This window comes from Bufo gargarizans, chromosome 6 (assembly GCF_014858855.1).
Source record: "Bufo gargarizans isolate SCDJY-AF-19 chromosome 6, ASM1485885v1, whole genome shotgun sequence".
NCBI lineage: Eukaryota > Metazoa > Chordata > Amphibia > Anura > Bufonidae > Bufo > Bufo gargarizans.
This window is the reverse complement of record NC_058085.1, coordinates 120,223,117-120,250,009: the sequence shown is the minus strand read 5'-3', so window position 1 is coordinate 120,250,009 and position 26,893 is coordinate 120,223,117. Positions and strand designations below refer to the sequence as shown.

General features: G+C 46.5%; 1 protein-coding gene across 4 annotated transcripts in view; it reads right to left on the bottom strand.

The window, feature by feature from the left end:
* ZPBP2 (zona pellucida binding protein 2) overlaps positions 1 to 26,893 on the bottom strand; it is a 140,183-nt gene that overhangs the window by 70,128 nt on the left and 43,162 nt on the right. For all 4 annotated transcript variants that reach the window (XM_044299050.1, XM_044299049.1, XM_044299048.1 and 1 more), the window contains exon 3: positions 6,769 to 6,946. In XM_044299050.1, coding sequence (XP_044154985.1) covers positions 6,769 to 6,946 — 178 coding nt within the window. The remainder of the gene's footprint in view (positions 1 to 6,768; positions 6,947 to 26,893) is intronic.

Sequence of the window (26,893 nt, the reverse complement as noted above, 5' to 3'; positions counted from 1 at the left end):
TTCGGCTGTCTTACAGTGGCCCCAGCCCAGTGGGCTTCGTGCCCTGCAGCGCTTTTTGGGCTTCGCCAATTATTATCGGAAGGTTCATCAGGGACTTTTCCATGCTAGCCAAGCCTCTCACGGATCTGACCAGGAAGGGCAGTAATCCTCAGGTCTGGCCGCTCGAGGCCATCCGAGCTTTTGAGGCTCTAAAGTCCGCCTTTGTGTCGGCTCCGATTCTGTCGCATCCCAACCCTGGGTTGCCTTTTGTCCTCGAGGTGGACGCGTCTGAGACGGGAGTAGGCGCCCTCCTGTCTCAGCGTAGAACACCAGAGGGTCCTCTGCTTCCTTGTGGGTTTTACTCCCGGAAACTGTCTTCCGCGGAGTGCAACTATCAGATTGGTGACAGGGAGTTATTGGCCATCGTGCAGGCCCTTAAAGAATGGAGGCACTTGCTCGAGGGCTCGGTGGTTCCGGTTCTCATCCTGACGGACCACAAGAATCTGACCTACCTCTCTGAGGCCAAGAGATTGACACCACGTCAGGCCAGATGGGCTCTGTTCTTGTCACGTTTTAATTACGTGGTCTCCTACCTACCCGGCTCCAAGAACATCAGAGCGGATGCCTTATCACGGCAGTACTCCGAGCTGTCCGGGGAGGAGTCGATTCCGACTACGGTCATACCCCCGAATCAGATCCTGGCCGCTATTCGCACCAGCCTGACTTCTCCTCTGGGTGAGCAGATTTTGGCGGCTCAATCTGGTGCTCCCTCTGGGAGACCCAACGGCAGATGTTTTGTGCCTGAGGAGTTGCGCACTCGGTTGTTGCGAACCTACCATAACTCCAAGGCCGCGGGGCATCCTGGAAAGAATCAGCTGTCCTGGGCGGTTTCACGTCTGTTCTGGTGGCCTTCTCTACGTTCCGACATCGCCGCATATGTAGCGGCATGCTCCGTTTGTGCCCAGAGTAAGTCCCCTCGGCACCTTCCGTTGGGCCTTTTGCAACCCATAGCCACCGGGGAGCGTCCATGGTCACACCTGGGGATGGATTTCATTGTGGACCTCCCTGCATCCCGAGGCCATACGGTCATTCTCATGATTGTGGATCGGTTTTCCAAAATGTGCCACTGTGTTCCTCTCAAGAAGTTACCCTCTGCACAAGAGTTGGCCTCGATTTTTGCCAGGGAGGTCTTCCGGTTGCACGGTTTGCCCAAGGAGATTGTGTCGGATCGGGGGAGTCAGTTTGTGTCCAGGTTCTGGCGCGCCTTTTGCTCCCAGTTGGGGATTCATCTCTCTTTCTCCTCGGCCTACCACCCTCAGTCCAATGGGGCCGCAGAACGATCCAATCAGGCCTTGGAGCAATTCCTTCGTTGCTATGTCTCCGATCACCAAGACAATTGGGTTGACCTCCTGCCTTGGGCTGAGTTTGCCAGGAACACGGCGGTGAACTCTTCCTCTGGGACGTCTCCCTTCATGGCCAATTATGGGTTCCAACCTGCCGTGTTACCGGAGGTATTCTCTCCCCAGGATATTCCGGCTGTGGAGGATCACCTTTCCGTCCTACGTGCTTCTTGGGTACAGATCCAGAGGTCCCTTGAGGTCTCTGCGCAGCGCCAGAAACTCCAGGCTGATCGCAGACGAGCGCCCGCTCCTTCCTACCAGGTCGGAGACCGCGTATGGTTGTCCACCCGCAACCTCAACCTTCGAGTGCCCACTCCCAAGCTGGCGCCTCGCTTTGTTGGTCCCTTCCGAGTGCTTCGCAGGGTAAACCCGGTAGCCTATGCCCTTGCGCTTCCTCCTGGCATGCGGATCTCCAACGTGTTTCATGTCTCCCTGTTGAAGCCACTGGTGTGTAATCGTTTCACTTCCTCGATTCCTCGGCCTCGTCCGGTCCAAGTGGGCAATCGTGAGGAGTATGAGGTGAGCAATATCCTGGACTCACGCCTGGTCCACGGCCGGGTGCAGTTTTTGGTCCATTGGCGTGGTTATGGTCCAGAGGAGCGTTCCTGGGTTCCCTCCGCAGATGTCCATGCTCCTGTCTTGCTCCGAGCCTTCCACGCACGCTTCCCTCAGAAACCGTTCCTTACTCCGCGGAGGAGGGGCCCTTGAGGGGGAGGTACTGTCATGGTCTTACCTCCTTGCTGTTCCCTTCGTTTGACATGTGCTGGCGGCCATCTTGGTTTCTGGGTTTTCTTGTAGCCTCCCACCCTGCGGCTCCTCCTTCCCACTGGGAGGAGCTGGATGCCCAGCTCATATATATAGGAGGTCTGTGGCTTCAGTTCCTTGCTTGGTCCTCCTGTGTTCACATGCTTCCAAGACTGCTGCTGCTTCTGGTTCCTGATCCTGGCCTCGTCTGACTACCCCGTTGGTTCCTGATTCCGGCTTCGTCTGACTACCCCGTTGGTTCCTGATTCCGGCTTCGTCTGACTACCCCGTTGGTTCCTGTTCCTGGCTTCGTCTGACTACCCTTCTGGTTCCTGACCTCTGTCTCCGCAAGACCCTGCTTCGGTTTAGCCATCCGTTCGGACTTTGCTTACGGCTTGCTCTTCAATAAAACCTTCTTATTTTCCACTTATCTCTTGTTGTACATCTGGTTCATGGTTCCATGACAGTATGTCCATGTTGTGTGTTTGTTGTTATCTGTTTGTACGTTCTTCTGGATGTTGGTGGTGGTAGTCCTTGTCTACGAATGTGTTCCACCATGCTGATTTATGTAGTTTGCTGTAAGTCCCGTCTGCTGTTTTTGTTTCATTCTGTGTCCCCTTGGAGTGGAACGGTGTTATACTGTGGATCGAGAACGTATAGGTTCGCGAGCAGATAATTTCACACGGGATATCCTGCTGGTCAGGAGAAGGCATAAGGACCTTCTCCATGCAGCACACAAAGGATGATGTGATATTATTCTGGGCAACCAGGGTCTCAGATCGATACAAATAACACTGTTGTGCTCAAGGCTTTCGGTAGGGCTGTGTTGCACTGGGGACTGGGGCGTACAGACAACATTGGTGTAATGTTGTGCTGCGCACTTAATTCCGGTCCGATCAGGTAGCACAGCTCTGATAGGGATTGGACGCAGAGTGTTTGGCAGCAGAGTGTGGACTGTGTTCTTGTGTTGTGGGGTCCTGGGGAGCCAGGGCATGACTATGCCGTTGGTTCTGCGGGCCTCCACAAGACATGATCACAGGGGGAAATTGGCCTGGGTACACATGAGTGGACGTGGATACGGTGCCATCAATAACAAGATGGTGCTTTGTCCACAGCACTTCAGTTATCCTAACCTAGTAGGGTGGCCATCCTTATCTGTTGGTGCAGAGGAATGGGCAGAAGAGGACGCGATCCTCTGAAGGTAGGGTGTTCAGACACTAGTGTTGGGATAACAAAGGGTCCTGTGAGATAAAGGGCAGCCCAATATCTTTCTCTACCCATGGGTCAAAGGTATTGGTGCTGGGAATTCTTGACATTTAATTGCACTGTGAGGGGAGAAATCCCCTGGGAGCGCCTGGTATTTTCTTCTGCCATAAGTGTGTTTATATGGAGCAGAAGAAAAACCCAGGAGATGCCACAGAAGAGACCAGCTATCCCCCCTGACACTCTTGTGAGGCTCCAGAGGATCCCACTGGATTTTGGCAACCAAGCGACCTCTGTCTAGAGGTGTTCTAGAGATGGAAGACTGTGCCACAATCCAGCGGGAGCATTATCTCAGGCTCTGGAGAAAGACTTGGAGACGTTCGGGTGGAAGAGCTTATTCTACGATTGCTTGTGGTTCTGGTCATCTACATTAGACGGAGGGTCAAGGGACTTATTGACCAAATACACCAGAACCAGACAGAACTTTACCGAACTAACCGAAGGAGGAGGCTCAGGATATAACCCAAACATTGTTCCTGTAGCCAAATATTGTATGGACACACTGTTTCCTATGAGGGTTTGGGACGTATAACTTGTACTACCCTGAAACCCCATAGCACATTGTACATTTATTGATTGTGTTTGTCGGTCGATGGTGTACCCATAGACACTCTAGGTACAAATGTGTGACAACCCACACCCAAGGAAACTCGCCCAACCCACTGTGGTGAGTTATTATTTGGCTGTACACATTTGCATCCTATAGTTGTTTCCCATTGACACGGGGGTCAGCGACCTACCTGTGTCTTTGGAGGTGTAGAGATATGCCAGGTTGCATGAGTCTCTATGGGTACACATACATATAATGGAATTTGGTGGTGTTGGGAGGGATGTAACCTGTGTTTTGTGTGAATGAGGATAAGGTTAGGACACGATAGGGACAGGCATCTTTTGTTTGCCATCTTGAACCCTGGAACGGTGAAGTTCTTAAGGGAAGGGCTGGATGTGTAGTGTGGCGGAGGTGTTCTCCACAGTTAGAATTTAGGTACTATGACATCACCGCATAAAAGTCTGACCTGCCTTGTAAACCTATTAATCCGTCCACGGGAGAACTGTACCCATCAAGATGGAAAAAAATGTTGGAATAAAGAAAGTTGGGACTGAGGTTGTGAGGGTGAACCCGATCCAGATTCCTTGGAGGCGGGCCATACCGAAGATTGGCAGAACTACCGAGAGACTATGGGGGTGTGGCCACTCCAAAGTGGGGGTGGCCGACACCGAAAGACTGTCAAAGAAAGGCCAGTTAAAGACTGTGAGGGTGAACCCGCTCCAGATTTGGGGGGACGACGACACCTGAAGATCGGCAACTACCGAGAGACTGTGGGTGTGTGGTCACTCCAAACGTGGGGAGTCGCCGACACTGGAAGACTATCCTAAAGATGTCAAGGAAGTTCCCGCGAGAGACTGTGTATCCTGTGGACGGAGGAGTAGGTTACGGTGAAGGGCAGGTCGGAGGAAACCGGATGAGGGATGTCTAAGTACCTAAAGAACAGTGTACACTACAGTTCTTCCTGAACTTCCACCAAGGATGGGGTTGAGGGGGGGGCAAATAGCTCAACCCTTTCTCCCCAAGATATTGTCGTAAAATTCGACAACAGAGGGATTGTTGAGGAAGGGTTGAGACGCATGCATATATATACATATATGCATGCAAACACGTGCATGCATGTATGATATATATGCATGCATTAATGGTCACTTTGGGGAAGGATGTACGCAGATGTGCCCAGCATCTGCGCACATCTGCCCTTAGTGGCCCACAGGGGCTCATGGTGGCCCCTGTGGGAAATATGTGGTCCCTGGAAGCCGTGCCCCCTAATAATCCCCCTTATAATATATATCTAGGTGCCCCTTATAGGTATATATAACTATGCCCCCCTTATAAGTATATAGTTCAGGGTATACATGTGCATGGATGTGCCCCAAGCATCCATACACATGTATATTGTACCATACCCCCCTCCCTACACCTGAAACCAGATGCATCGGTGTGAATGTGCCCCAAGCATTCACACAGATACAATCTGGGTGATTACATCAGAATGACCGGACTAAGGTTCGGTCATCCTGAAGACTTCAAAGGACTCAGATTCAACAGAATCTGAGTCCTTTGTAATTACCTCCAGCGCTGCTGGAGGTAATTATGCATGATAGGAGGAAGGGAGAAGCCTCCCCTCCTTCTATAATGCGCATTCCGGAAGCAAAATTAACATCTCGCTGGCCGGAATACAGAGTGCCACAGGCGGGAGATCAAAGGCTTCTCCTGCCTGTTGGCGTGTAGCGCGTCCCCGATGTGCGCGTGCGGGCCGGCACAGTGGCGTCATATCACTGCACCGGCCCACGTGGCTCGGATGGGCGGTGCGGGAGTGCGGGCCGCCGGGGATAAATATCCGGCGGCCCCTGCACTCAAGAGAAGAGGGTCGGGACCCCGCTCAGGAGGAGACCCCTTCTGGACAGCCCCCCCCCCCCCCCCCCTGATAGGAGAGCGCGATCGGCGCTCAGAGAAGAACCGTGCCGCCCCCCCCCCCCCCCCCCCCACATAGGAGCAGACCCCTGGACGAACGAGCAATATACCATAAGTATCACCCCCTTTATTATCCCCTATCCCACCAACGATCCCTGATTCTGTGCCCCTGATTCACCCTGGTCCCTGATTAACCCTGTTGTGCATACCCCTAGATACTTTACCCCTATTACCGTATTTGTGTTTGTGGTCTGCTTACACCCCTGTAAGACCACCGGTAACCCTCGTCGTACCCCATAGGGATAGTAAATAGAACCAGGTGGGCGGGCTGTTAATATTTGTATGTGTGAACTGTATAGTTAGTTTATGGGTGGAATTTGGGAACGTGTAGTGTAGTTTAGGATTGTATATTTAGTGCTGTATTGTTAGTGTATTGCGTGCTTAGTGTATTAGGCATTAATAAATACTGTGTTTTATGTACAACTATCCGTGTAACGTGTTGTTATTAACGATAGTTAGTTTAGTAAGGCGCATGCAGCTAGCGTAGTGATTAGTGTAAGGCAAAGTATAGTCAAAGCATTGTATTGTTGTTATATAAAGGTATAAATAGGCGGAGTCATCAATAGACGGCTCCTCCTATTTATGAATATTAATTATCGATATTTGCATAAATATTGGTAATTAATATTCCCCCTTTACAAATTTCATAACCGGAAATTCGCTCATCTCTAGTTGCAATCTCAGACAGCATTCTCAAAATAACTTGTTTATTCGGTCATGAGATACTAGTTTGAATCAACTCGGTGAATATGTATAGTTTCCCTCACATAACTAAAAAGAGTGTATTACTGCACACTGTACCATGTAATTAAATATCCCCCATTTCCATGTATTGTGAGGGGAAAAAGCTGTTCTTACCGCAACAGCCAGGACAGTCATGGTGTGTGACCTGATTTTTCCCAAAGCCTGGGCGGCAGCTGTCAACACGTATGATATCCAGGCTGTGTTCTATATAATTTATCTCTGGTATATTCAGAAACTCCTCTTCCAACACGCGAGACTGCATCCTAAAGAATTCCACAATTAAGGTTTTGGCCTGCAACATGGGAAAACGATCAAGATAATTAGGAGATAAAAGTAAAAGGCCCTCTTCTTATTGCAAAGTGCATATACTGTAAAAGTGGCATTTATTTCTAGACTAAAATTATCTGTTTATTAGAAGCAATCACAATGACAATGCAAAGTTCATTAAAGAAACTGTTGGGTTTAGAAATCCTTTTTAAACACCATGTTAGACAAATCCTTCATACAGGACACTCATTTATTGGCCACAGCAGAAAATTACTTCCAAAAAGTGTCTTTCAATCTGAAGGACCCAACATGACAGCATGCCTGTCAATTACACTGGCTACCAACTGATTTCAGCTGACAGCAGGCAATAATTAATTTATCTTGCAGTGGTGTTGCAGGGAAACTGTACATATGCTACCAAGTACTCCTACTATGTACAGTTGTCTGAGGACCTTAAAGGGTTTCTCCGGAAATTAAGAAAATGAAAATACTTAAATATTACTTCATGATAAATATATTCCCAAATACCTTTCATTAGTTATAATGCCTCATTTTGTCTAAGGAGCAATGATTAGGAGAAACAAAATGGCTGCCGTCCTATTAGTAAACAAATAACCTGTCCTAATCACATAGGAGGGCAAGTTACTTCACAACACTGAGATAAAGAGCTGCCTCATCCTCCTCTCTGCTCTGCTTGTCAGGGATTATGATCCTGAATACACATATGATCTTAAGCTGAATCTCTGTGGGAATAGAGTTCATGAGCAGACGTGGCTAATGAGCAGCAGCACTTGTGTGCAGCCTCCATTACCACAGTCTGTCCTGTCCGTCCTTTCTGTACTTCATGTCTACTCTTGAACTCCATTCCCGCAAATATTCATCTAAATATCATACTAAACTGTATTCAGGATCATAATCCCTGACAAGTAGGAGAGGAGGATGAGGCAGCTCTTTACCTCAGTGTTGTGAAGTAACTTGTCCTGCTGTGTGATTAGGACAGGTTTTGTATTCACTAATAGGATCGCGGCCATTTTGTTTCTCATAATGCTCCCCAGATAAAATGAGCCATTATAACTAATGAAAGGTATTTTGGAATATATTTATAAGAAAGTAATATTTACGTATTTTCATTTTCTTAATTCCCGGAGAACCCCTTTAACAGCTAGACAGCTTGTGATCAACTTATCCTTGGGAGACCCTCCTAACAAAAACTGATTGTCCAAAGAGGTGAACCCCTATAAATGGGTTGTCCAAAGATTTAAACTTATCCCTATATACAAGTGAAAAATAAATCCTTCCAAATATAACAATATCCCAGTGATCCAGACCTTGAGCCCTAACAGAACATCAAATGCACCAAATATTGCGACGTTTCAACCATACATGGGTTTTGGGATTGACATGTCAAAACGTACATAAGAGAATAACTGCAATAACTAAAAAAAAAAAAGATGGCTGGCTCACAGTTAATTTGCAATTATGAGCCAGCCATCTTTTTTTTAGTATTGTATGTTTTAATCACTAATTGGTAGTTAGTGGGCTATGCTTCAGTTTAGCACACTGGTGGGCATCCCTGATATTTTATCCTATTATTTACAATAACGCAATAAAACTTTGTTTATTAAATGCATTGGTAAAATATCAGATATGTAGCTAGTCACTTTAGAAAGAAGTTCATTGCTAGGTGGGTCAGGTCACTGGATTGGTCTGTGAAGTATCAGATGGTTATATACAGTAGCTCACATGCTTGTTTATAAGGTAATCGCATCCTTTATGTAGTAACAGAAATCATCATTTGCTGGCAACATGTAATAGCAGTGGTCTCCTCCACTGATGAGCAGGCGACTGTCGGGAAGAAACACTTCCTTCCCGATAAACGTCAACCTCATCTACCAATCTAATATAGCCCTTAAAGGGAGTCTGTCACCAGCATTTAACTTTTTTAACCTTTCCCCCTGCTCCCTAGCATGCTTACAGTTAATCAAAACGTTACCTCTGGCATATTTCCTGCTCTTATAAATCCATCAAAAACGATCTTTATAAGATATGCAAATGAGGGCTCGCAAGTGCCCAGGGCGGCATTACTCTCTTAGGTGCCCTGCTTGCTCAGCCTTTTCATTGCGTCCCTCCGCCCGCCCATCCTTTCCCTCTGACCGCCTTTCTCATAGCTTTTTATTCCGCCGATATCCCGCGCATGTGCACTCCGTCCGTCGGCCGGCGCATGCGAACTGTGATGCCCATTCCTTGTACGGAATCACATTAACTATTGCGCATGCGCCGGCTAACGACGCAAAAACTCAACAAAGGAGGCGGTCCATCGGCGCATGCGCATTCATTATTGTGATGCCGTACAAGGAATGGGCATCGCAGTGCGCATGCGCCGGCCGACAGAGTGTGCATGCGCGGGATATCGGCGGAACAACAAGCTATGAGAAAGGTGGTCAGAGGGAAAGGATGGGCGGTCAGAGGGAAAGGATGGGCGGGCGGAGGGTAGGAAGGGGCGGGGGGACGCAATGAAAAGGTTGAGCAAGCAGGGCACCTAAGAGAGTAACGCCGCCCCTGGGCACTTGCGAGCCCTCATTTGCATATCTTATAAAGATAGTTTTTGATGGATTTATAAGAGCAGGAAAGATGCCAGAGGTAACGTTTTGATTAACTGTAAGCATGCTAGGGAGCAGTAGGAAAGGTTAAAAAAGTGAAATGCTGGTGAGACTCCCTTTAAGGTCCCGTTTACACAGGACAACGATCTAGCAGAATGTCGGGAAGGAGGTGTTTCTTCCCAACAATCTGCCGATCGCTAGCGGAGGAGATCACGACATCTACATGCACCAATGTCCTCCAGAATATGGTTATGCCATTTGGTGCGGTACCTGAGGGGTTAACTGCAGCGGATCGGAGCTCCCTGTCATAGAGGTCAGGGGCCGGCTATTTGATTCCGGCACCCACCTCCTGTATTTGTATTAACAGGTAAGTTATGTTTATTGGTGGCGCAGTGGGCCCGCCCCAACACTCCAGTATAATAAACATTAGTGGCGCAGTGCCAATGAGGGTTAAAATAAATAAATAAATCAACTCCTCCAATTGATCGCGTGGCTGCCGGTCTCCTGTTCTTTCTTCAGCACTTGTCAAAGGACCTGTGGTTATGTCACTGAGCTCATCACATGGTCCATTACCACGGTTACGAATCATGTGATGGACCATGTGATGAGCGCAGTGACATCACCACAAGTCTTTTCCTCACAGAAGAAGAGAGAAGAGAAGCCGGGCTGTGCGAACAAGTGGATTAAGGTGAGTTAAATTATTTTTTATTTTTATTTTTTAACCCCTCCCCTCCTATTTTACTTAGCATTCTGTTTTAAGAATGCTATTATTTTCCCTTATAACCAGGTTATAAGGGAAAATAACTACATCTACACAACCTTGAACCCAAACCTGAACTTCAGTGAAGAAGTTTGGGTCTGGGTACCACAGTCAGTTTTTTATCACACGCGTGCAAAACACATTGCACCCGCGCGATAAAAACTCAACAACGGAATGCAATCACAGTCAAAACTGACTGCAATTGCATACCTACCCGCGCGGGTTTGCCGAAATGCACCCGGGATGCATCCGGAGCCAAAACATGACGCCCGTCTAAAAAAGGCCTAAGGATAGTTTCACACTTACGGCAGTATGATCCAGCAAGCAGTTCTGCCTGCCGGATCTGCCGATCTGGATGTGAATGAAAGCATTTGTGAGACGCATCCGGATGCGGATCCATCTCACAAATGCATTGCAAGAACGAATCCGTCTCTCCGCTTGTCATGCGGACAGATGGATCCATCTTGTATCTTTTTACACATTTTTACCGTTTTGCGCAGGATCCGGCATTCCAGTATTTTGAATGCAGTAATACATTCCTATTGGGAAAAATGACGTATCCCGCATTCCGGCAAGTCCTTCCGTTTTTTCGCCGGAGATAAAAACGGTAGCATGCTGCTGTTTTATCTTTTGCCTGATCAGTCAAAATGACTGAACTGAAGACATCCTGAATGGATTGCTCTCCATTCAAAATGCATGGGGATATGCCTAAAAAGTTATTTTCCGGTATAGAGCCCCTGTGACGGAACTCTATGCCGGAAAAGTACCCTAAAATATTAAGTTTAAATCCCCCCTTTCCCAATTTTACATATAAAATATATAAACAATAAATAAATAAACATATTACAAAAAATATGTCCTATGCGGTGAGCGCCGTAACAGAAATAAATAAAAACCATGTGATTCGCCATTTTTTAGTTACCTTGTCACCCCAAAAAATAGGATAGGAGTGTTCTATTATGGGCCGAACGTCTCATAAAATGCAAAATGCATGTGGCATTTTTTGGTGTGCACCACCCCCCGCGTGGTATTGAGAATCGCTATACTTTTTTATGGTGACGAAAGCAAAAAAAAAATTTGGTATCGAAACAACCGATCAGATCGGCGTAGCGTTGTCACAATACCGAAATTTTTATTCGGTTTTGATTTGGCGACTAAAATTCTATTTAATCAGTTCAGGAGCCAATGGCTACTAGGTATTTTTTTTTAGTCTGGAGCACTGAGGCAGAGTGAGCGGCGGTGTAACATCACGTACTCACGTGACGCGCCTACTCCTTCTGCTTCATTCATAAAGTGGGAAGAGCAGGAGCGTCACGTGACTTAGTGACGTTACACCGCCGCCAGCTCTGCCTGTTACCGGAGCTTCATTGTAAGGTAATAAAAATGGGCTGATTTAAAGTTCAAGTAAAAGTTACTACCAGTTAAGTTAGTCTACTGCTGTGAGCGGCGGGGCTGGGGCTGTTATGGGGAGGGGGATCTGTGGATGGCACTGTTATGGGGAGGGGGATCTGTGCACTGTTATGGGGAGGGGGATCTGTGCACTGTTATGGGAGGGGGATCTGTGCACTGTTATGGGGAGGGGGATCTGTGCACTGTTATGGAGAGGGGAATCTGTGCACTGTTATGGGGAGGGGAATCTGTGCACTGTTATGGGGAGGGGGGTCTGTGCTCTGTTATGGGGAGAGGGATCTGTGGATGACACTTACAGGGGAGATCTGTGGATGACACATAGCATAAGATGCTATATAGTGTCATCCATAGATCCCCCCATAGCAGTGTCATCCACAGATCCCCTTCCCCATAACAGTGCCGTGCACAGATCTCCCTCCCCATAACAGTGCACAGATACCCCTCCCCATAACAGTGCCATCCACAGACCCCCCTCCCCAGATCCCCCCATAACAGTGTCCATCCACAGATCCCCCCCATAACAGTGTCACCACAGATCTCCCTCAAAACAGTGTCCATCCACAGATCCCCCCCATAACAGCGCCATCCACAGATCCCCCATAACAGTGTCCATCCAAAGATCCCCATAACAGTGCCATCCACAGATCCCCCCATAACAGTGTCCATACACAGATCCCCCCCATAACAGCGCAATCCACAGATCCCCCATAACAGTGTCCATCCACAGATCCCCCATAACAGTGTCCATCCACAGATCCCCCTATAACAGCGCCATCCACAGATCCCCCCATAACAGTGCCATCCACAGATCCCCCCCATAACAGTGTGCCATCCAGAGATCCCACATAACAGTGTGCCATCCACAGATCCCCATAACAGTGTCCATCCACAGATCCTCCATAACAGTGCCATCTAGAATTTGTTTTATTATGGCCTTTGAAAATAATTTTTCAAGTAAAATGATATAAACCCCTTTTTTGTCATTTTGGTGTTTTTTCCCGATTAATCGATTAAATTATCGACAACTAATCGAATATTCAAATAATCGTTAGCTGCAGCCCTGCTCCTAAGTATAAAAAGAGCAGAGGTTTAAAGGGCAGCAAATTTGTACCTATAAAAATGGCTGACCTGCTGCATGTGCGCTTGGCAGATGAAGGCATACGTGTTGGTCCAATATTAATATGCACCAGCGTTGCTAAAAAAATGTTTAAATAAGCCTCGGGGGCATTGCCATTACACCTAGAGGTTCTGCTCTCTCTGCAACTGTCACAACCTCTCCACTTTGATTGACAGGGCCAGGCAGTGAGAATGTCAACACGCTTGGCCCTGTCAATTAAAGTGGAGAAAGGGTAGCAGTTGCAGAAAAAATTTAGCCCCTAGGTGTAACAGCAAAGCCCCCATTGCTCTTGAGGGTACACTGTATATATTTAAACATCATTTTTCTCAGCAATGTGGGCACATATGAACATGGGACCAATACCGATGCCTTCAGCTGCCAAGTGCACATGTAACAGGTCATCCATTTTAATTGGTACAAATCTGCTGACAGATGCCCTTTTAAATGAATAAATTACAAGTTTTACTGAATCCTCTCACACAACTATATATATCAATGTTCAGGCACCTTCGGCACTCCAGCTGCTGTAGAACTACAACTCCCAGCAAACATATTTGGCTATTCTAACTCCCATAGAAATGAAAGGAGCGTTCTGGGAGATGTACCTTCAGAACAGCTGGACTGCGGAAGATTGCTGATCCCTGCTATATACACTGCTCAAAAAAATAAAGGGAACACAAAAATAACACATCCTAGATCTGAATTAATGAAATATTCTTCTGAAATACTTTGTTCTTTACATAGTTGAATGTGCTGACAACAAAATCACACAAAAATTTAAAAATGGAAATAAAATTTTTCAACCCACGGAGGTCTGGATTTGTAGTCACACTCAAAATTAAAGTGGAAAAACACACTACAGGCTGATCCAACCTTGATGTAATGTCCTTAAAACAAGTCAAAATGAGGCTCAGTAGTGTGTGTGGCCTCCACGTGCCTGTATGACCTCCTTACAATGCCTGTGCAGGCTCCTGATGAGGTGGCGGACGGTCTCCTGAGGGATCTCCTCCCAGACCTGGACTAAAGCATCTCCCAACTCCTTGACAGTCTGTGGTGCAACGTGACATTGGTGGATAGAGCAAGACATGATGTCCCAGATGTGCTCAATTGGATTCAGGTCTGGGGAACGAGCAGGCCAGTCCATAGCATCAATGCCTTCGTCTTGCAGGAACTGCTGACACACTCCAGCCACATGAGGTCTAGCATTGTCTTGCATTAGGAGGAACCCAGGGCCAACCGCACCAGCATATGGTCTCACAAGGGGTCTGAGGATCTCATCTCGGTACCTAATGGCAGTCAGGCTACCTCTGGCGGGCACACGGAGGGCTGTGCAGCCCTCCAAAGAAATGCCACCCCACACCATTACTGACCCAATGCCAAACCGGTCATACTGGAGGATGTTGCAGGCAGCAGAAAGTTCTCCACGGCGTCTCCAGACTCTGTCACGTCTGTCATGTGCTCAGTGTGAACCTGCTTTCATCTGTGAAGAGCACAGGGCGCCAGTGGCGAATTTGCCAATCTTGGTGTTCTCTGGCAAATGCCAAACGTCCTGCACGGTGTTGGGCTGTAAGCACAACCCCCACCTGTGGACGTCGGGCCCTCATATCACCCTCATGGAGTCTGTTTCTGACCGTTTGAGCAGACACATGCACATTTGTGGCCTGTTGGAGGTCATTTTGCAGGGCTCTGGCAGTGCTCCTCCTGTTCCTCCTTGGTCCTGATGCTGGGTTGTTGCCCTCCTACGGCCTCCTCCACGTCTCCTGATGTACTGGCCTGTCTCCTGGTAGCGCCTCCATGCTCTGGACACTACGCTGACAGACACAGCAAACCTTCTTGCCACAGCTCGCATTGATGTGCCATCCTGGATAAGCTGCACTACCTGAGCCACTTGTGTGGGTTCTAAACTCCGACTCATGCTACCACTAGAGTGAAAGCACTGCCAGCATTCAAAAGTGACCAAAACATCAGCCAGGAAGCATAGGAACTGAGAAGTGGTCTGTTGTCACCAACTGCAGAACCACTCCTTTATTGGTGGTGTCTTTCTAATTGCCTATAGTTTCCACCTGTTGTATATGCCATTTGCACAACAGCATGTGAAATTGATTGTCACTCAGTGTTGCTTCCTAAGTGGACAGTTTGATTTCACAGAAGTGGGATTGACTTGGAGTTACATTGTGTTGTTTAAGTGTTCCCTTTATTTTTTTGAGCAGTGTATAAATCTGCTTAGGCTCCCCTGCTCTATAACACACTGCCTACAGCTTGCACTGCATTTCATGGTGAAAGGTTGCCTTTAATGTATGCTATGAAGGATATCCTCATTTTATTTTGGGACATTAGTCCTGTCCTATGGGAGATCTGTTTCTCATTTGGTATGATCCTAAGGCTAGTGGTGGAAATAAAAAGGGTCGGGGGAGGTATTAGTGAAGGATTCCACCCTCCCACGTCCCTTTCCAGCACCCTGGCCTCCCTGTCTTCACTGTATTTTTTCTCTCTCCCCTACAACCTCTGTTAGACCTTTTACACCCTACTCTCCTCCAGGAAGTCCCTCTCTATGTCAGAAGTCTCTGCTTCTGAGGAGGCTATTTCAATTGCAGTATCATTTGTATAGCATTTGCTTAGGAATACATGTGACTTGTTTTCCATAAATTCCTGTCAATTGCACACAAATTGCTGATGTTTGCGGTCTCTGGTATTATACTAGAAATGCTCAATTACCCCCTGAAATATAGCTTCCTTCTATTTGAGTTCTGGAAACCCACAAGTGCCTCTGTAACATAAAATAATGCATCATAAATGAGATTACTGTGACTAGGCAACCCAATTATTTAGGTTACAGTGTGTTGAAGTATTTGTATCCACCTGTATTACACCCCCACTGTTATGGCAGGGATATTGTTCCCAGCACTCAAACAATTCCAAAAAAAAATGATGTCACAGAGTCTTTAGAGCCGTCAGCTCTGAGTGGTTTACTACAGAAAGTCTTAACCCATGGAAAGAGTGTATAAACATCTGCTATTTGCATAATTCTGTAGATCGAAGCCCTTTACCCTGATGACTATAAAAGGAAATTCCTGTATGCTCCTCTTTCAATATTTTGCCCAGGCTCATAACTTACTTTGATATTTTTTTTTTTCTATGATTTCAAATTGATTCCAGATATAAAGCTCTCAAAAGTCAGGGAACATCATGAATTGTGACCTAAAAAATTATCAAAGACTTTCACCGCAAATCTGTAAAGAGTGTGTAATTAAGAGACATAAGCAGCCTCATTGGAGGCAAGGTGGAGTATACATTATGTACAGTGGATATAAAAAGTCTATACACCCCTGTTAAAATGTCAGGTTTCTGTGATGTAAAAAAAAAATGAGACAAAGATAAATCATTTCAGAACTTTTTCCACCTTTTAATGTGACCTATAAACTGTACCACTAAATTGAAAAACAAACTGAAATATTTTAGGTAGAGGGAAGAAAACCCCAAAAAATAAAATAATGTGGTTGCATAAGTGTGCACACTCTCTCATAACTGCATCATGCTTTGAGGCTGTTTTTCTTCAGCTGGAACTGGGCCCTTAGTTAAGCTAGAGGGGATTATGAACAGTTCCAAATACCAGTCAATATTGGCACAAAACCTTCAGGCTTCTGCTAGAAAGCTGAACATGAAAAGGAACTTCATCTTTCAGCATGACAACGACCAAAAGCATACATCCAAATCAACAAAGGAATGGCTTCACCAGAAGAAAACTAAAGTTTTGGAATGGCTCAGCCAGAGCCCAGACCTGAATCCGATTGAAAATCTGTGGGGTGATCTGAAGAGGACTGTGCACAGGAGATGCCCTCGCAATCTGACAGATTTGGAGTTTTTTTGCAAAGAAGAATGGGCAAATTTTGCCAAGTCAAAATGTGCCATGCTCATAGACTCATACCCAAAAAAGACTGAGTGCTGTAATAAAATCAAAAGGTGCTTCAACAAAATATTAGTTTAAGGGTGTGCACACTTATGCAACCATATTTTATTTTAATATTTTTTCTTCCCTCTACCTAAAATATTTCAGTTGGTTTTTCAATTGAGTTGTACAGTTTATAGGTCACATTAAAGGTGGAAAAAGTTCGGAAATTATTTATCTTTGTCTCATTTTTTTACATCACAGAAACCTGACATTTTAACAGGGATGTGTAGACTTTTTATATCCACTGTATTTAAGGAAGGCTTTGTGTCATCAACAGGGTACATTTAGTAAGGTCTGATATGTTTTTGTCTTGTCAAGTCATATGCTAAATTCATTAAAACAAAACCATGACCATTTGTCAGTTTTGTGCCTATCCCAACCATGCAATTCCAAACTGGATGCCGTTTGATAGGGGACTATGTTGGTCTCCAGCACAGTCACCCACTGGTTGTGGCACTTATAGCTATATGCCAGACTTCACACATAAAAAAAAAAAAAATCATTAATAGAGATGGCCTTGCAGTCGCCCGGCGGTCGTTTCGCAGAAAACTTTGCGCGCATGTTTGCATGCACCATATTCTTTTGCACTGCGCTGAACTTTGACCCATGACACATCCATCAGGTAGAAAAGGACAGCCAATTGAGACGTTTCAGCACATGGACACACCCACACCCTATACCAGAACCCGATCTGGCAGCCATTTTACATCCTGTGTTTTGCCATTGTAGGGAGAGGTTGCTTTGTGGAGCAGGGACAGACTGTTAGGGACACTAAACGCTAGCTAATAGGGCCACAAAAGTCCTTTTAAGGAATGGTATAGGTGTGCTATCAATAGGTGTCATATACTTAGGGGTGTGATATACTTATAATATACTTTCTACCATAGAAAGTATATTATAGTACATTTGGATTGTGCAGGAGTTGTATGCGGTTCTGCTGCGATACCGCAGCTATATAGAGGGACAAACGCTATTGGAATAACTAATTGTAACTGGTGTGATATACCTGTTGCCCCCCCAAAAAACGAATTGAGGGGTGTGATATACCTATAATATACTTTCTAACATAGACAGTATATAGTGCATTTGTATTGTGCAGAAGTTGTGTGCAGTTCTACTGCGATACCGCAAATATATAGAGACAAGCGCTATTGGAACAACTATTTGCAATGGGTGTGATATACCTGTTGCCCCCCCAAAAAATGATTGAGGGGTGCGATATACGTGCTACCACAAAATACCAATTAAGGGGTGCAATATACCTGCTTCCACAAAATACTGATTAAGGGGTGCAATATACCTGCTTCCACAAAATATTGATTAAGGGGTGCAATATACCTGCTTCCACCAAATACTGATTGAGGCCTGCGATACACATGCTTCCACAAAATACTGATTAGGGGGATTGATATAACTGCTTCCACCAAATATTGATTGAGGCCTGCGATACACCTGCTTTCACAAAATACTGATCAAGGGGATTGATATACCTGCTTCTACCAAATATTGATTGAGGCCTGCAATATACCTGCTTCCACAAATACTGCTCTTCTCTAGGGACTTCGACACAGGGTCATTTTGAAAATGACAGGCAGAGGAAGAGGCAGGCCGTTTCGCAGGGGTGGTAGGGGTCGAGAAGGTACACCAGACGGAGCCTAAGTGGGAAGTTGGAGAAGGTGCGTGCGATTATGTCAAAGGATGCACCAGAGTTGGTTGAGTGGCCCACTCAGCCTTCCGCTTCTGCACCCTCCTCATCCGCTGTATATGCATCCTCCTCGCTCTCTGCTGTGTGCACCCCCAAAGACACCACTACCACCAAAGTCCATCCACTTGAGTCAGAGGAATTATTTTCCCATCTATTCCCAGCCCTTACCGATACAAAGCCATTTTTGGCATCGGGTGAGGAAGTGGAGGTAGCAATGGCTGCCACCCAGCAGTCTGACGACAGTACCCAGATCAGCTAAAGGAGGGTGTTTCCTGCTGTTGCTGCCTACTCCTAGATCTCTAATGTCAGTGGTGGGGAAGGTGACGATGATGACGTGTCGATGGACGTCACGTGGGTGCCCACAAGTGAGGAAGAAGAGGGGAGTTCAGAGGGAGAGACGGAGCAGCAGATAGGGAGGAAAAGCAGGCAGGACTCGCAGAGCTCAGGAGGCAAAAAACAGACTACAAATTTATCTGGAACGAGCTATCCCCCATGCACGGTCACATCTGGCGCTCCCAGGACGCCGGCACATGGCTCATCAGTGTGGGCTTTTTTTTAACGTGTCAGCTGCTGAATATAATGTTGCCATTTGCAGCCTGTGCTGTCAACGCATAAGTCGCGGTAAGCCCAACACTCATCTAGAAACGACTGCCTTAGTGGGAGCTACGCCGTCAGAACACACAGAGCCACACTCCCTGCACTCCACGTACTGCCTTTTGTTCTTCTCCTCCCATTTGTCCTCCACTCCACCTTCCACCGTGCCGTCGTCACGTTCACCTGGCAGAAGGCAGGCTTCCGTGGTCCAAATGTTCGAGCATAAAAAGTTGATGACATCGGATAACCCTCTTGCCCAACGGCTGACCGCTGGCTTGTCTAAACTGCTAGCCCTCCAACTACTGTTATATAAACTGGTGGACTCGGAGGCCTTTAGAAAATTTGTGGCCATTGGCACACCGCAATGAAAAGTCCCCGGAAGGAAATATTTCTCCCAGAAGGGCATCCCAGAGCTATATGGCCAAGTTCAGTGGCAAGTGAATATATCTCTGGCACACAGTGTCGGTGCCAAGACACATCTGACCACAGACACGAGGTCTAACAAACACAGGAAGGGAAGGTACATAACTTTTACTGCCCACTGGGTGAACCTTCTGATGGCCGTCAAGCATGTAACCCGTGGCACCCGTGTGGATTTGGTGTTACCGCCACGGATTGCATGCAGGCCTGTCTCTTCTTCTCCTCCTCCTCCTAATCCATCCTCCGTCTATTCCTCGGCTGACTCCTCCTTTTCCACTGCACCCCCAAGCTCCCCAGAACCTATTCGACGTGCCATGTGAAACGTTGCCATGCTGTGCTGCGGCTGTTGTGCCTGAAAGCCAAGAGCCACACAGGTCTTGCACTGCTTTCAGCTCTGCGGTCACAGGCCGATCAGTGGCTAATCCCACTCAATTTGACAGTTGGTAAAGTGGTGTGCGACAACGGTGCCAATCTGCTGAGCGTGCTGAAACAGGGCAAAATGACAAACGTGCCGTGCATGGCACATGTCCTGAACTTAGTAGTGCAGCAGTTTGTTGCCAAATGATCCGGGTCCAGGACGTCTTGCGGCAGGCCAGGATTATCTCTGGCCATTTTAGATCTTATACGGCCATGGCTCGCCTTGCTGACGTTCAGGGGCGACACCACCTGCCCGTCAGACGTCTGATTTGTGACAGCCCGACGTGCTGAAATTCCACCTTGTATATGATTGATAGGATGCTCCAGCAGCAACGTGCCGTTAACGAATACCTGTACGAACTCTTCAGCAGAACAGGTTCTGGGGAGCTTGGTTTCATTTCACCACGCCAATGGCTGCTCATTCGCGACACATGCAGACTTCAGCGGCCATTTGATGAGATCACCAAACTGTTCAGTCGTAGCCAGGGCACCATCAGTGACATCGTACCTTACACCTTCTTTCTGGAGCGTGCATTGCGTATTGTCATTGATCAAGGAGGTAGAAGATGAGGAAGTCGCAATGCAGAATAAATTCCCAGGGGGGACTACTCCATCTGAGACAAGTCAGCGGGAGTCTGAAGAGGACTCAGAGGAGGATGGTGGCTGGGGGGAGGAGGAGCAAAAAGGCTTTGTGGGGGAATTTAAACTTTTCGGGGATCCCTGGTTCATTGCTAGGGGGAGGAGACTGAGGACGACATTCTCCTGGGCGATGAGCAGGAGCAAGGGCGATGAGAAGGAGCAAGGGCACTCCACCGCTTCAAATTTAGTGCAAATAGGGGCCTTCATGCTCCAGTGTTTGAAGAGGGACCCCTGTATAAAAAGCATAAAGGTCAAGGACCAGTACTGGGTGGCAACGTACTTAGGCCCTTTTCTGTCAGATGAATGCCTCATTTTTGAAGCCTGTACTGGCCTACAGTAAAATTGTTATCTAGTGACCGCCTAATGTACCTCCAGCCACATCACTTGTTCTTTTCTGTCAGGTGAATGCCAAATTTTTGCGACCTGTACTGGACAACAGTAAAATTGTTATTTAGTGACCGTATACTATACCTTGTGACGGACTGAACCGTCACTGGGGCTGCTGGAGAGAACTGAGGGCTAGCCTCCTTCCTACAGACTATGGACCAAAGAACTATGGAGATCCCCCTGCCTCCCCTCAGTCTCTTGTGGTTACAAGGAACTACTAACCCTGATTTATGTGTGGAGTATTATAGGCCATGTTATGTTTTATTAGTTTGGTAGAGGAATCTACCGACCTCTGAACCCCCCCGGCTCATTATTCTACAAAGGGAAAAGTGTGTAGCTTCTGCCTGTGAGTGATTACATTATCCCATTGTGTTGGTTAATTGTATCACAGGTGGGTGTTTTCTGACAATCGGTCGATCTCCCCACCAGCAGAGGGTGTTACAGTGAAAAGAGGTAGCCGACCTCTCTCACCATCAGCAGTGTGGTTACCCAGGAGATGATATGGGTGGCATCTAGGGCTGCAGTAAACGAATATTTTAGTAATCGAGTATTCTATCGATTATATTTCTCGATTCATCGAGTAATCTAATAAGAAAAACCTTCTTAAAATAATGTATTACTTTATAAAAATGTCCCCCTTTCCCAGTGCCATCAGTTCAGCAGCCCCTTCATGCCATGTCCCCTAGTGCCCCCATGATGGCACTGCAATCAGCCCCTCTATCCAGATTGCCATGATGTCCCCCTTTCCCAGTGCCTCTATGCCATCCACCGTGTCCCCCACTCCCCCAGATCAAGCCTCCGAGTGCCTAATCACAGGTGCCCTCATTAACCCCCCCCCCCAATACTTTTATAAATGGCAAATCACAGGTGCTCCCATTAACCCATCTAACGCCATTAACGTTATACATGCCAAATCACAGGTGCCCCCGTTTTCCCTAGCCCATGCCAAATCACAGGTGCCCCCGTTTTCCCCAGCCCATGCCAAATCACAGGTGCCCCCGTTTTCCCCAGCCCATGCCAAATCACAGGCGCCCCCGTTTTCCCCAGCCCATGCCAAATCACAGGTGCCCCCGTTTTCCCCAGCCCATGCCAAATCACAGGTGCCCCCGTTTTCCCCAGCCCATGCCAAATCACAGGTGCCCCCGTTTTCCCCAGCCCATGCCAAATCAAAGGTGCCCCCGTTTTCCCCAGCCTATGCCAAATCACAGGTGTCCCCGTTTTCCCCAGCCCATGCCAAATCACAGGTGTCCCCGTTTTCCCCATGCTAAATCACAGGTGCCCCCATTTCCCCATGCCAAATCACAGGTGCCACCATTTGCCGCCTCTGCTAACTTTATACTTACCTTTCCGCAGAGTGCGCCGACACATGGAGTCCGGAGGAGACGCGTCTTCATCCCAGCCTGCATGCACTGGGGACCTGACGTCACACACAGCGTCAGCCAGCGTGCTGACGATGTGTGAACGCAAGGTCCTGCAGCGCGGTGCCGACAGGAGGCCATGGAGCGGTGAGTGAGAAGCTTAATTTCACTCACGCTCCGTGGTCATGTGATTTGAACGAATCCTCGATGCAGAAAAACTGCATCGAGGATTTTTTTGCCTCGATTACATCGATTAAATCGATGAATCGTTTCAGTCCTAGTGGCATCACTCTCCTGCAGCAGAGTCAAGTGGACCAGTGTTCGTTATCCATTGTGCCAATGGCCACCACTGTAACAGATCTTCTTATACCCCGATTGGGTACCTCCGTTGATAGATGCTCCTAGTGCTTCCCGAGGACTCCAAGCACTCCACTTGACACCGTAAGCACTGCCGACCCCACGAACCGCCGCAACTGGGTCTCGTCGTCTTCTACCCACCCTGGACCTACAACAAGGTTTCCAGGTTCCAGTGGGTGACCCTCTCTTCCTTCAGAGAGCGATGCAGGAACAAGCTCTTAGAAGAGCTAGGCATTATACTCTGGAGAGTATAATGATTAAAGCAATCCCCAGAGTGTATTCCCAAAACATGAGCCCAGACTTCATGAAGGGTAGAACAGGACACTTTAATGGGGCAACATGTCAGCCTTTTATGCAGGTCTTCCAGCAAGGGACACTCCCATGGGATACTTTGTGGAAGACTGAGACAGTTTCTTACATAAACCAATCACATGCAGTTACAGGTAGTAAACACACACAAGTGATACAATTAATCAACACAATGGGATAACGTAATCACTCACAGGCAGAAAATACCCACCTGTGATTCAATTAACCAACACAATGGGATAACGTAATCAAAGAAGCTACACACTTTTCACTTTGTAGAATAATCGGTGGTCGGTAGATTCCTCTACTAATAAAACATAACATGGTTTACAATACTCCACACATAAATCAGGGTTAATAGTTCCTTGTAACCCCAACAGACTGAGGGGGGAGGATCTCCATAGCTCTGGGTCAATAGTCCATAGGAAGGAGGCTAGACCTCAGGCCTCTCCAGCAGCCCCAGTGACGGTTCAGTCCGTCACATACCTCCAGTAACAAAATCACTTGTTCTTTTCTGTCAGGTGAATGCCTAATTTTTGGGGCCTGTACTCCACTGGCCTACAGTAAAATTGTTATTCAGTGACTACCTAATGTACCTCCAGCCACATAATCAATTGTTCTTTTCTGTCAGGTGAATTCCTACTTTTTGGGGCCTGTACTCCACTGGCCTATGGTAAAATTGTTATTCGGTGACCGCCTAATGTACATTAAGCCACATAATCACTTGTTCTTTTCTGTCAGTTTGAATGCCTACATTTTGGGGCCTGTACTGGCCTACAGTAAAATTGTTATCCAGTGACCTCCAGCCACATAATCACTTGTGGGAAATCCAGCACCAGTGCCGTTCAACAGATTCGCAGCGCCTGCACACTTCATTCCCCATTTTAGTCAGAGGCACAAGGCCGGCTAGATCGGGATGTACGGGCCAGCACATGCGCATTAAACGCTCTCATGCCTCTGCCCATAATGGCGAATTAAGTGCGCAGGCGCGGCAATCTGTTGAACGGCGCTGGCGCTAGATTTCTCACTAAGAGGAGGATGTAATCAGAAGAACCTATGGTGGGACAGAAGGGTGAAAGGGGAGGGGTTTCGTATGAAAAGCGCTGAGGGGCCTGGGCAACGGCCCCTGGGCACCTTCAGAAGCTAATTAACATTGAATAAAAGTGTTTTTCTGAGTAAATCGTCGATGGACAGCAATATGGAAGGTAGCATTCTAATATGGGAAATGTAAGGGAGATCCTGATATTAGTGTTCTATAATGGTGATTTTAGGTGAAAGACTCCCTTTAATCAGTATTTTGTGGAAGCAGGTATATAGAACCCCTTAATTAATATTTGATGGAAGCAGGTATATCACAACCCTCAATCTGTATTTTGTGGAAGCAGGTATATCCAACCCCTTATTCAGTATTTTGTGGAAGCAGGTATATCGCACCTCTCCATCAGTATTTTGTGGAAGCAGGTATATCAAACCCCTTAATCAGTATTTTGTGGAAGCAGGTGTATGGCAGGCCTCAATAAATATTTGGTGGAAGCAGGTATATCGCACCCCTCAACCAGTATTTTGTGCAAACAGGTGTATCGCAGGTCTCAATCAATATTTGGTGGAAGCAGGTATATCAATCCCCATAATCAGTATTTTGTGGAAGCAGGTATATAGAACCCCTTAATTAATATTTTGTGGAAGCAGGAATATCGCACCCCTCAATCAATATTTGGTGGAAGCAGGTGTATCGCAGGCCTAAATCAATACAGTACAGACCAAAAGTTTGGACACACCTTCTCATTCAAAGAGTTATCTTTATTTTCATGACTATGAAAATTGTAGATTCACACGGAAGGCATCAAAACTATGAATTAACACATGTGGAATTATATACATAACAAAAAAGTGTGAAACAACTGAAAATATGTCATATTCTAGGTTCTTCAAAGTAGCCACCTTTTGCTTTGATTACTGCTTTGCACACTCTTGGCATTCTCTTGATGAGCTTCAAGAGGTAGTCACCTGAAATGGTTTTCACTTCACAGGTGTGCCCTGTCAGGTTTAATAAGTGGGATTTTTTGCCTTATAAATGGGGTTGGGACCATCAGTTGCGTTGTGGAGAAGTCAGGTGGATACACAGCTGATAGTCCTACTGAATAGACTGTGAGAATTTGTATTATGGCAACAAAAAAGGAGCTAAGTAAAGAAAAACGAGTGGCCATCATTGCATTTAAAAATGAAGGTCAGTCAGTCCGAAAAATTGGGAAAACTTTGAAAGTGTCCCCAAGTGCAGTCACAAAAACCATCAAGCGCTACAAAGAAACTGGCTCACATGCGGACCACCCCAGGAAAGGAAGACCAAGAGTCACCTCTGCTGCGGAGGATAAATTCATCTGAGTCACCAGCCTCAGAAATCGCAGGTTAACAGCAGCTCAGATTAGAGACCAGGTCAATGCCACACAGAGTTCTAGCAGCAGACACATCTCTAGAACAACTGTTAAGAGGAGACTGTGTGAATCAGGTCTTTATGGTAGAATATCTGCTAGGAAACCTCTGCTAAGGACAGGGAACAAACAGAAGAGACTTGTTTGGGCTAAAGAACACAAGGAATGGACATTAGACCAGTGGAAATCAACCACCGTGTCTTTGTACGACGCAGAAAAGGTGAACGGATGGACTCAACATGCCTGGTTCCCACCGTGAAGCATGGAGGATGAGGTGTGATGGTGTGGGGGTGCTTTGCTGGTGACACTGTTGGGGATTTATTCAAAATTGAAGGCATAGTGAACCAGCATGGCTACACCAGCATCTTGCATGCTATTCCATCCGGTTTGCGTTTAGTTGGACCATCATTTATTTTTCAACAGGACAATGACCACAAACACACCTCCAGGCTGTGTAAGGGCTATTTGACCATGAAGGAGAGTGATGGGGTGCTGCGCCAGATGACCTGGCCTCCACAGTTACCGGACTTGAACCCAATCAAGATGGTTTAGGGTGAGCTGGACCGCAGAGTGAAGGCAAAAGGGCCAACAAGTGCTAAGCATCTCTGGGAACTCCTTCAAGACTGTTGGAAGACCATTTCAGGTGACTACCTCTTGAAGCTCATCAAGAGAATGCCAAGAGTGTGCAAAGCAATAATCAAAGCAAAAGGTGGCTACTTTGAAGAACCTAGAATATGACATATTTGCAGTTGTTTCACACTTTTTTGTTATGTATATAATTCCACATGTGTTAATTCATAGTTTTGATGCCTTCAGTGTGAATCTACAATTTTCATAGTCATGAAAATGAAGAAAACTCTTTGAATGAGAAGGTGTGTCCAAACTTTTGGTCTGTACTGTATATCAATCCCCTTAATCAGTATTTTGTGGAAGCATGTATATAGAACACCTTCATCAATATTTAGTGGAAGCAGGTATATTGCAACCCTCAATCAGTATTTTGTGAAAGCAGGTATATCGAACCCCTTAATAAGTATTTTGTAAAAGTAGGTATATCGCACCCCTCAATCTGTATTTGGTGGAAACAGGTATAAAAAAACCTTTTAATCAGTATTTTGTCAAAAGCAGATATATAGAAGCCCTTAATCATGATTTGGTGGAAGCAGGTATATCGCACCCATCGATCAGAATTTTGTGGAAGCAGGTATATCGCAGGCCTCAATCAATATTTGGTGGAAGCAGGTATATCGCACCCCTTAATTAGTATTTGGCGGAAGCAGGTATATCAAACCCCTTAATCAGTTTTTTGTGGAAGCAGTTACAGTGGGATGCGAAAGTTTGGGCAACCTTGTTAATCGTCATGATTTTCCTGTATAAATCGTTGGTTTACGATAAAAAATGTCAGTTAAATATATCATATAGGAGACACACACAGTGATATTTGAGAAGTGAAATTAAGTTTTTGGGATTTACAGAAAGTGTGCTATAATTGTTTAAACAAAATTAGGCAGGTGCATAAAT